Below are 11340 nucleotides of genomic sequence, written 5' to 3' on the forward strand. Positions count from 1 at the left end.
TTATTTTAGAGTGCTGCTAGAAAGAGTTATCATTAAAATTATATCATCCAGAGTCATTTGTTGGGAGAAGGGCAGCTATATGAATTGGACAAATAAATAAACAAACAAACTCCATCTGTGGTGTGGAAGTAACACAGAAGAAATGATCAATACCCCAATAATACCATCAAATACCAGCAAGGACAAAAGCTACCAGCAAAGACAAAATACTATTAAGCTCAAGGTCAATGAAAAGAACAATACAGACACAACAGATTAAAAAAAAGTCACAGCTCATTAAAACAATAAGGTTCATGAATGAATCAGCTTCTTAGTTCTTTCTCTTTGTCAACTGTTCCTTGCTGTTCAACTCTGATTTCAGCAGAATAATGTAACATTTTGGGACAAAGATGCAACTGAGTAAGCCAGCACTGGAGGCCACGATGGAAAAGATCTCTACTGCTACTTTATTTTTCCCTTTGGTGCTCAGGTAGGCTGGAAGAAAAGCTAACCAAATGCTGCAAAACACCAGCATGCTGAAGGTGATGAACTTGGCTTCATTGAAACTCTCTGGAAGGTTTCTGGCTAGGAAGGCCACCGTGAAGCTGATGATGGAAAGCAGCCCCATGTATCCCAAGACAAGGAAAAACATCACAATGGGGTCTTCATTACATTCTAGAATGATATATTTGCTGAATGAATGTTTGTCAAGATCCGTGAATGGGGGAAAGATTGTTATCCACCCAATACAAATAATTGCTTGAATGAAAAAACAGCAGAGAACAATGGAGTTGGCTAGTCTTTTTCCCACCCATTTCCTCATGTTGGATCCTGGTCTTGTTGCCATGAAAGCCACCACCACAGTGATAGTTTTAGCCAAGACACAAGAAATGGCCATTGAGAAAGTCATGCCAAAAGTTGGCTGTCGCAGAAGGCAGGTGACTCTCTTTGGCTTACCAAGGAACAGCACAGAGCAGAGGAAACAGAGCAGAAGGGAGACAAGGAGAGTGTAGGAGAGATCCCGGTTGTTGGCTTTGACAATTGGAGTATCTCTGTGCTTAATGAAAGTTCCAAGCACAAAGACTGTGGTCAGGGAGGAAAGCAGAGCAGCTGAAGCTAAGCTGATTCCTAACGGTTCATCATAGGAGAGGAAAGTTATGACTTTGGGGATGCATTCAGTATGGTCTTCATTTGCATATTGATCTTCTGAGCATCTGAAACAGTCATTCATGTCTGGAAGAAAAAGAACAGATTTCAGTTCAGTTCTGATGTAATGATATATTTTTTAAAAAATGTGTGTGTGTTTAATCCTGAAGGCTGCTACCTGTCATGATTTAATACAGAAATATAGGCTATATTTAATGGTCATCATAGCTTTTATATATTTCCCATGTGAACCTAATGTCTGAAGTACACATTCAGAATGAGACTCAGCTTTACATCAAAAAGACATTACATTTTTATTTGGATAACATTCTCCAAATAATAATAATAAAATAATAATAATAATAATAATAGTAGTAGTAGTAGTGGTAGTAGTAGTAGTAGTAGTAGTAGTAGTAGTAGTAGTAGTAGTCTGGAGACAGCAGAATAGAAGAGAAAGAACTGGTGAAGATAACAAAATACAAAGACCTACAAATAGAAATAGAAAGACTGTGGCAAAAGCAAGCAAGAGTAGTACCAATAGTAATAGGCTCCTTGGGTGCAATCCCAAAACAACTGGAGCACCACTTAAACACCATTGGCATTGACAAATTCGCTATTAGTCAATTGCAAAAGGCAGCCTTACTAGGAACTGCTTCCATCCTGCAACGATACCTGTAATACCATCCAACATCCACATCTGCCTATCCCAGGTCCTGGGTAAGGACTTGATAGGTAGACAAAATGCCAAATCCAGTCTGAACATCTGGCTGACTGTGCGATGATCCGTAATAATAATAATAATAATAATAATAATAATAATAATAATAATAATAATAGTAGTAGTAGTAGTAGTAGTAGTAGTAGTAGTAGTAGTAGTATTGGAAGGGACCTTGGAAGTTTTCTAATCCAACCCCCTGTTGGAAACCCTATACCATTTCAGACAAATTGGAGCATTCACAACTTCTGGAGGCAAGTTGTTCATGATGCTCCCTCTGTTTGGTATACTGTCTATAGAGCAGTGGTTCTCAACCTTTTTAATGCCGCGACCCCCAGCCGGTTGTAAGTCGAGGACTACTCAACCGGTTGTAAGTCGAGGACTACTCAACTGGTGCAGCACGGTTTGCAGAATGGGACTTTTGGCGGGCTTAGCAGGGCAGAGACACCCTGGACAATTCCTATTGGCTTTTGAAAGCCAATAGAATTAGACTCTATTCAAGAGAGTCTATTCTATTGGCTTTCAAAAGCCAATAGAATAAAAGGGAGTAGCACAGCTAAGGAAAAGGGGAAAAAAATGGCGGACTGTGTTGTTTGGCGACCCCCGTGAAATGGTCGTTCGACCCCAAATGGGGTCCCGACTCACAGGTTGAGAACCACTGCTATAGAATTAGACTCTATTCAAGAGAGTCTATTCTATTGGCTTTCAAAAGCCAATAGAATAAAAGGGAGTAGCACAGCTAAGGAAAAGGGGGAAAATGGCGGACTGCGTTGTTTGGCGACCCCCGTGAAATGGTCGTTCGACCCCAACTGGGGTCTCGACCCACAAGTTGAGAACCACTGATGTAGAGCCTCACCTACCTTTCTGGTCTGAAATCTTTCCTTCTGCACATGGAGCACAGTCATAACAACAAAATTTTTTCCCTTCTTTCTTCTTCTTCTGATACCCCGGCTGGCAATATTCACTACACACTGAATGCGGGATCATCTATCCAGAAAATAAAAGTCATTTAGAATCAAAATTTAGAATCAAAACTTGCCCATAAATTTTCAATAAGCTGTTTTGTTCTATTTTAGATCCCCAAATTAAGGAGGGGGCAGCAATCAACACTTTCCTTGTTTAAAAAGTCAGAAGTTTATCTTGATCAAGTTATAGCTCTTTGAACATACTGTTCACAGACATGAAAGTCTTAATTTTGTTTTAATAAGTTAGGGAAAGCTGCCAATTGCCTGATGAGGGAGTTGCATGATGTGCAACAATAATGTCCAGCAACAACCATGTCCAACAATGCCCATTGCACAATGCCATAGTACAACAATATGCAACCCCTATATATTTTTGCAAAAATAAATTGAAGATAGTAGTTGGTACTTTCCTTTCCATTCTGCTACATATCTGTGGGTTTGGTAGTTTTCTTTTTAGTCCTTTTTTTTGTAAAACATCAAGTATAAAGAAAATTAAAGTCAAGGCAGAAAGCTAGACACTAAAGATGATGTTCTGAGGTCAATAGTATCCCAAGTTGCCAGGAAATCATACATTTCTTGCACTATTAAATGTTGGTTTCTACAAATTGTGTGAAGTGTTCCTGGTATATGAATTCCTGCATGAAAAGTGATGAATGAAACAAACTTCAGAGGCATCTTTCATTCTGAAGACATACTATTCTTTCCTCTTGAAATAATGTAAAAACTTATTTGGGGAAGTTATCAGTCTCTACTCCTATTTCAGATTTGTTCTTGGAGATGTCAGTTCATTAACAGGTTGTACCTATTACTGTTATGTATCATTTTGATTACAGACACTATCTTCTATTGTTCTGTGTTCACATTCAGTTAGACAAACAAGGAAAATGGAGAATAGCTATATGAATTACTTCATAAAGACACTGAAAGATAAATAATACTAAAATAATTAGTTGGTAGCATCAAGGAGTACAAGTGATCAAAGCAAGTATCAGTCTCTTAAAGGTCTACTTTGTGAGTAGTTGATGGTCATGAGATGTTCAACAATCTATCTGTGGAGTTGTGGACTTTTCACTTTTATCTCTTCTGAACATGAGGCTGGACAGGCACTTTTCATGATGATTTAAATCAGGGGTCCCCAACCTCCGGTCCACAGCCCAGTGCTGGGCAGTAGTTCATTTGGAACCAGGCTGCAGAAGTGGTGGATGAGCATGAACATGTGCACACATACAATGCTTCATTTCTGAAAGCGGTGCACGCACAAAACTATTCCATCTCCCCAGCCTTGCTGCCACTACCACTACCTATGTCAGTCTGCTAAGCTAGAAAAGTTGGAGACCGCTGGTTTAAATAACAATTCTGCACATTGCAGAGGACTGGAATGTATGATCCTTGTGATCTTTTCCAATACTACACTTCTCCATGGTCCTGAGTCTGTGATTTAAAACAAAACTAAGATCCTGCAGGGTGCACCTGGTTAAAAGCTGTTTGCCACACTATTGCATCTTTGTTAACTGAGATGTATTTTCCTTTTGCAGACTTGGGATCAAGCTTTCCAATTTTCAGTGATTTCAAAGTATGATTGGGGAAGATGAGCAGGTTGGTGATGTCAAATTGGCTGTCCACTTCCCCTTCCACATTGAAGGACACAGTTTCTCCTGCTGAGTTGTTAAAAGAAATGCCTTGAAGAAAAAAGTGGAGCTGATGGAAAAGAAGATAGATTGATAGATAAATAGAAAGGTAGGCAGATACACTTGTATGAAACACTCAGGGATCCATATAAATTACCCAAAAATATTAAGGTAAAAAAATTGCCCAAATAATATCTGCAAGTATACTCTATATACCTTATTTACTTCTGCTCAAACCTGATAATATTTAGTTCCATTGTTAATAATAGAGATATTTTTTTGGGGGGGGGAAATGGCTTTATATGTTTTTCTTATATGAATAATTCATTTTTAGATGACTGCTCCTGAAGATTGATGGACTATCACTCACACTGAAATAAAACTTCTAAATAAATTCATGCCTTTCTATATTAGGAAGTACATGAATACAGAGTTCATAATTCAAAACATTTTCCCCTAAACAAATGCCATTATTTACATGGAATGATGATCTCATCCAGGACTAGCCTCTGATCCATATTCACAAAGCCAGTTTAACCCAATATATTCTGGATTATTCATTCATTCCATTCATTATTTATTAATTATTCATTCATTCCAGTTATGTTCTGAATTATCTATCCCTTTTAGAACAAGTTAATTCCCTCCACTGCAATGAACGGAAAACTGCTTGAAGTTAGTCATACTAGTTGGCTAGTCTAAAGAAAAGAAGAAATAGGGGTGACATGATAGCAGTATTCCAGTATTTGAGAGGCTACCACAAAGAAGAGGGAGTCAAATTATTCTCCAAAGCACCAGAGGGCAGGACAAGAAACAATGGTTGGAAACTGAGCAAAGAGAGAAGTGACTTGGAATTAAGGAGAAAGTTCCTAACAGTGAGGACAATTAACTTGTGGAACAGCTTGCCACCAGAAATCGTGGGTGCTCCATCACTGGAGGTTTTTAAGAAGAGACTGGACAGTCACTTGTCTGAAATGGTATAGGTCAGAGGTAGGCAACCTCGGCTCTTTTATGACTCATGGACTTCAACTCCCAGAATTCCTGAGTCAGCATAGCTGACTCAGGAATTCTAGGAGTTGAAGTCCATGAGTCATAAAAGAGCCGAGGTTGCCTACCCCTGGTATAGGTTCTCCTGCTTGAGCGGGAGGCTGGATGAGAAGACCTCCAACAGCTCTATTCTGTTCTGTTCCGTTCCATTCCATTCCATTCCATTCCACTCCACTCCACTCCACTCCACTCCACTCCACTCCACTCCACTCCACTCCACTCCACTCCACTCTACTCTACTCTACTCTACTCTACTCTACTCTACTCTACTCTACTCTACTCTACTCTATTCTATTCTTAGCTCCTGTGGCTTGGTGGAACTTCATTTCAATATGAAAGGTGTTGGGAGGGAGTTCCCTTCAATACATTCCCAGCTTTTCGTATGTTTTGGGTTGGTTGAATCCCTTGGGAGAAAAATTCTGAAATAGTGGATATTGCAGTAGGCAACTGTGAGGCCTGATTATTACTAAGGTCCCATCCAACTTCCATGAACCTTTTCCCACTGATTTTCCATTCCCCCCCCCAGAAGCTTTTACTTTTCTATGGAGATTCCCAGTCATCCAAGTTATCCCAAAGATACTTTTTTTCTTGAGGCAACTGTTCCTTATTTTTCCTTTGAAGATGTTTCACTTCTCATCCAAGAAGCTTCTTCAGCTCTGAAGAGGTTTCTTGGATAAGAAGCAAAGCATCTTCAAAGGAAAGGAAGAAAGTCCAGTTGCCTTCTCATCCTTGAAGTAAAACAAATGTATTAATAACATTAATCTTATTATATAATGGATAGCTTGAACATGTATATTGAAACAATACCTGCCATGGCTGAAGTCTTTTGTCACCCAGTGTTCTTCTGGGAATGGCTTGAGACAAGGCTGCAGAATGCAAAGCATGGGCCACTGCATGGACTGCATTGTAGATGCTCATGGGCCACTCATGGCCATATCAAATGTTAATGAAGGAAGGGATTCCATGCTTTCCTCCCCTGTACATGTATACTTTAACGGAGGTTGTGAATCTGAAAATTCACATTTAAACAAGTCTTCCCAGAAAACTTTCAGAATCCTGTCTTGTGGACTTTGGCCAGGTTTGAGATGCTGGAGAAAATTTTGGAATGTGCTTATCTCCATGGAATGAAGGTTGAAGGAGAGAGATCCTTGGAAGAAGTCCAATTTGGTTTTTAACTGTTGACTCATTAATGCAACATCTATCTGTGCTGTCATAATCCACACTTTGCCATCACATGCCTTTTTATTACATCTATCAATTTCAGCAGATAATAGATTGCTCAACCACTTCATCGTCAACGTATCTCCATAAACAACCATTATACTCGCATTGCTCTGTGTAATATGGACATTAAGTCTTTCAATCAGATCAAAGATTTTATGCCAAGCATTCATCCTTTGTTGCTCCCGATGTGGCACTCTTTGAATGAAAGCTGAACAGATTCCATTCTGAGAGAACAGGGCCTCCAAGGTAATCAGAAAATGCTCTCCCTTGTCACCATCCTCAGCAAAGAGGCCAATCCAGGTCCAACCAAAATACTTTAGCAGGGAAGCAATGCCTTGGACCTGGTGGTCTTCATTGAGGGTCATACGGAAGAAGGAAAGATTGTGTCTATTTCTCCTTTCAGGGGCAAAAGATCCATATGCCAGCTAAGTAGAGAGAAGATGCTTCAGAAATGACTATGCAGATTGTCAGTCATCCAGGTCATGGTTGTCCCAAAGGTGTTTTTTCAAAAGGCAACTGGACTTTCTTTTTTTTCTTTGAAGACATTTTGCTTCTTATCCAAGAAGCTTCTTCTAAAGAGGAAGAACTGAAGAAGCTTCTTGGATGAGAAGCAGAATGTCTTCAAAGAAAAAAAAAGGAAGTCCAGTTGCCTTTTGAAAAAAGCACCTTTGTTTCAGAAATGAGTTAGAAGAAGGTTCTACCAGTCACTTTCACAGTATGACCTTAAGGTTTTTCATTCAAACTCCTTTGTAAAGCTACATATTTGTACCATGGGAGACTCTGCTGATCTTTAGTAAGCAGAGAAGAGCAATAAAGATGATTAAGGGACTGGAGGCTAAAACATATGAAGAGCAGTTACAGGAACTGGGCATGGCTAATGGAGTAAAGAGAAGGACCAGGGAAGACATGATAGCAGGGTTCCAATATTTGAGGGGCTTTCACAGAGAGGAGGGGGGAAAAACCTATTTTCCAAAGTACCTGAAGGCCAGACAAGGAATAACAGATGGAAACAGATCAAGGAGAAATTCAACCTAGAAATAAGGAGAAATTTTCTGGCAGTGAGAACAATCAACCATGGAACCGTTTGCCTTCAAATGTTGTGGGAGCTTCATCATGGGAAGCTTTCAAGAGACTCGTCTGCTATCTGTCAGAAATGGTATAGGGTCTCTTGCTTGGGCAGAGGGTTGGACTAGACCACGGGCTCTTTGAGCCTTCTCCTGCAGCTCCCAGCCTCCTCTGCCATTTATAAAAATAATAATGATGATAAAGTTGGAAGGGACCTTGGAGGTCATCTAGTCCAACCCCCTGCTCAGGCAGGAAACCCTATACCATTTCAGACAAATGGCTGTCCAGTTTCTTCTTAAAAACTTCCAGTGTTGGCGCATTCACCGCTTCTGGAGGCAGGTTGTTCCACTGCTTAATTGTTCTAATTGTCAGGAAGTTTCTCCTCAGTTCTAGGTTGCTTCTCTCCTTGATTAGTTTCCACCCGTTGCTTCTTGTCCTGCCTTCAGGCACTTTGGAAAATAGCTTGACTCCCTCTTCTTTGTGGCAGCCCCTGAGATATTGGAACACTGCTATCACGTCCCCCCTTGTCCTTCTTCTTTGCAGAGAGACAGAGACAGAGAGAGGCGCTTGCACAGCAGCCTCTATTTCTTTTTAATTAAACTCTTCAATCAAGCTCCTCCCCCCCTTGTGCATGTGCACACACACAGGTTTTGCAGCTCCCAGTGTTTTCTTTTCTCTGGGAACCGGGTCCAAGTGGCTCTTTGAGTGTTTAAGGTTGCCGACCCCTGGACTAGACGACGTACAAGAACCCTTTCAATCCTGTTGTTCTATACCAGTGTTTCTCAACCTTGACAATTTTAAGGCATGTGGACTTCAACTCCCAGAATTCCACAGCCAGCAATGTGAAATGAGTTGAAGTCCACATGCCTTAAAATTGTCAAGGTTGAGAAACACTGTTCTATACTATTCATAGGTCCTGACTAAAACTGATGATGAGATGTAGATGTTCATGCCTGGTTAACAGTACTTTAGAAACATAGAATTCTGTAGGTGAAATAGAGTCTGAAGTTCATCCAATTCAATTTCTTGCTTAGTGGAGGATCCACTTAGACTATCTCTTTCCTACAGAAGTCAGATATCTTTGCTGGCCTGAAGATAGCTTTTAGGAGTGGTGGTGTTTAATAATTGCTTTGTTTCAAATACAAAAACCTGGGGAGCAGCAGCTGGAATGAGCCGAGGTGGCACAGCAGTTAGAGTGCAGTACTGCAGGCCACTTTAGCTGACTGTGTTCAGCAGGTCAGCGGTTCAAATCTCACCGGCTCAAGGTTGACTCAGCCTTCCATCCTTCCGGGGTAGGTAAAATGAGGACCCAGATTGTTGGGGGCAATGGAAATATATATATATATATATATATATATATATATATATATATATATATATACACATTGCTTACTGGTGTACACCCTTGCACTTAAAGCAGTATATAAGTCTCATAAATAAATAAAATAAATAAATAAATCACAAAATCTGCCTCTACAAAAGAATGTTCAGCAGCAAGCAAATTCAGGAAATAAGGTTATCCCATTAGTAGAAGATGGTTGTGCCAGATGTAGGAAAGGCAGGCCCCCATGGAAGAGGGAAACTGGTAGAGGAGGGAAACTGGTAGAGGAGGTAGAACTACAAAAAGGCTCTCAATTATAAGAAAATATCTCCATAGCCAGCTAATACAACAAGGAAAGAACTTCAAAACTATTAGCAAAAATTAAAATCAGTGCTAGTATCAGAATAAGGTTTTTGGTACTGCAAGGCATAGGAGGCAACCAGAAAGGTTTGTCTCTTTCCATTGCTTATATATCTCCTTACAATTGAATGAAATTCTGGTTTCATCTCATAAATCCCTTTCTGGTTTTTAGTTTTTAGAGTCTAGACTAAATTCTATAGAAGCAACTGTTGGATTTGTGCTCACTTTCCCACCCATGGGTAGAGATGACTTCGTCACTAGAATATAATTTAAGACCTTATCAGATGCTAATAGCTGAACCAAAGGTATTACAAGTGATGTATATATGGGTGATTTAAAATGTTACAGTATCCAAGTAAACTATAGGTCTGTTCTCTTTACGGTGTAATAATTCCATGTTTTGTGCATAGATATGTTGGAAAAGACTTCAGAGTCCTTTGGACTGCAGAGAGATCAATAAAATCAATTCTGATTATTCTTTGGTAGAATAGATACTGAAGCTGAAGCTCAAATATTTTGGCCACCAAATGAGAAGAGAGGAATCACTGATGTTAGGAAAGATGGAAGGCAAAATGAGAAGGGGACAACAGAGGATAAGATGGTTAGAATATGTCATCAATTGAATGAACATGAATTTGGGCAAACTCCAAGAGACAAGGGGGCTGCTGTGCTATGATCCATGGTGTCGCAAAGAGTGGGACACAACTTACCAACTGAACAACAGCAACAACAGGCAATAGGGCATATGTTTAAGGCAAGCCTCCCTTCCAAAAATGTATTAGGGACATCAATACCATAAGATCATAACTTATTGGGGAGAACCGGCTCAGGAACTGCTACTACCCATTGCTAAACAGAAAATATGCTTATTTGTAGTTTTTCTTTGGTGGGAGAGACTGAAAACTCTGCAGCTTTGGGATTTTCTTCTCTTTTCTGTAACAAAAAAACTGGGATATATGAGAGCTGTCATGACTGGACATAATGATTTTGGAAGACAATGCAAATCTTCTGTTGTATAGATTATGATCAAGGAACTAAGGGACATTCAAAACAACCTGCCTCCAGAAGTTGTGAATGCTCCAACATTGGAAGTTTTTTTAAAAAAAGACTGGACAACCATTTGTCTGAAATAATATAGGGTTTCCTACCTGATCATGGGGTTGGACTAGAAGACCTCCAAGATCCCTTCCAACTTTTATTATTATTATTATTATTATTATTATTATTATTATTGTTGTTGTTGTTGTTGTTGTTGTTGTTGTTATAAACAACAGAGGATAGGAAAATATTATGAACCCTTTAAAAATTGCATCATGAGAAACCTTCCAGTCAGGGATAAATACCATTCCTTGTAAGAGACAGATAGACAAGCACACATAGTTAAAAGCACACATACATACACAGGGAAAGATATATACAAAGATACACATGACATGGGTAGAAAGAACCGAACAGGTATCAGATAAAGGGTTCAGCTCTTGTTCAACAAAAAGGTGCATCAACAAGAGACAGATAAGCCCTATTCCAACAAGCTGTGCATGACATATAAGCTGCCATACATATAACACATGAAAAGAAAAGATCACTGATAAGTCATTACTTGATTGACTAGATGATCCAGGGAAAACACCTGAGAAAAAGGTCTGCTCACAAGATTAATGGAACACTGTGATTTCTGCTCCCATTGTCCACTATACAGTATATTACTCTTAAAAATAGCCCAAAAAATTGATTGCCATGGCATCCCTTCTGAGTTGAGCAATATAGATGGTTGTTCCTATAAAGGGAGATAGATAGATAGATAGATAGATAGATAGATAGATAGATAGATAGATAGATAGATAGATAGATAGATAGATAGATCACTGGAGAAGGGCCTAATGCTGGGAA

General features: G+C 39.5%; 1 protein-coding gene across 1 annotated transcript; it reads right to left on the minus strand.

The window, feature by feature from the left end:
• Nucleotides 1-278: 278 nt before the first annotated feature.
• Nucleotides 279-6398, minus strand: LOC120300769 (vomeronasal type-2 receptor 26-like). The gene is made up of 3 exons (XM_039327209.1): nucleotides 6288-6398; nucleotides 2701-2827; nucleotides 279-1212 (listed from the first exon to the last, which is right to left on the minus strand). The coding sequence occupies exons 1-3, from the start codon at nucleotides 6396-6398 to the stop codon at nucleotides 311-313; spliced, it is 1140 nt and encodes a 379-aa protein (XP_039183143.1). The 3' UTR covers nucleotides 279-310.
• Nucleotides 6399-11340: the final 4942 nt, after the last annotated feature.

Source organism: Crotalus tigris, unplaced genomic scaffold (genome assembly GCF_016545835.1).
Source record: "Crotalus tigris isolate CLP2741 ecotype Arizona unplaced genomic scaffold, ASM1654583v1 scf7180000017614.5298720, whole genome shotgun sequence".
Taxonomy (NCBI): domain Eukaryota; kingdom Metazoa; phylum Chordata; class Lepidosauria; order Squamata; family Viperidae; genus Crotalus; species Crotalus tigris.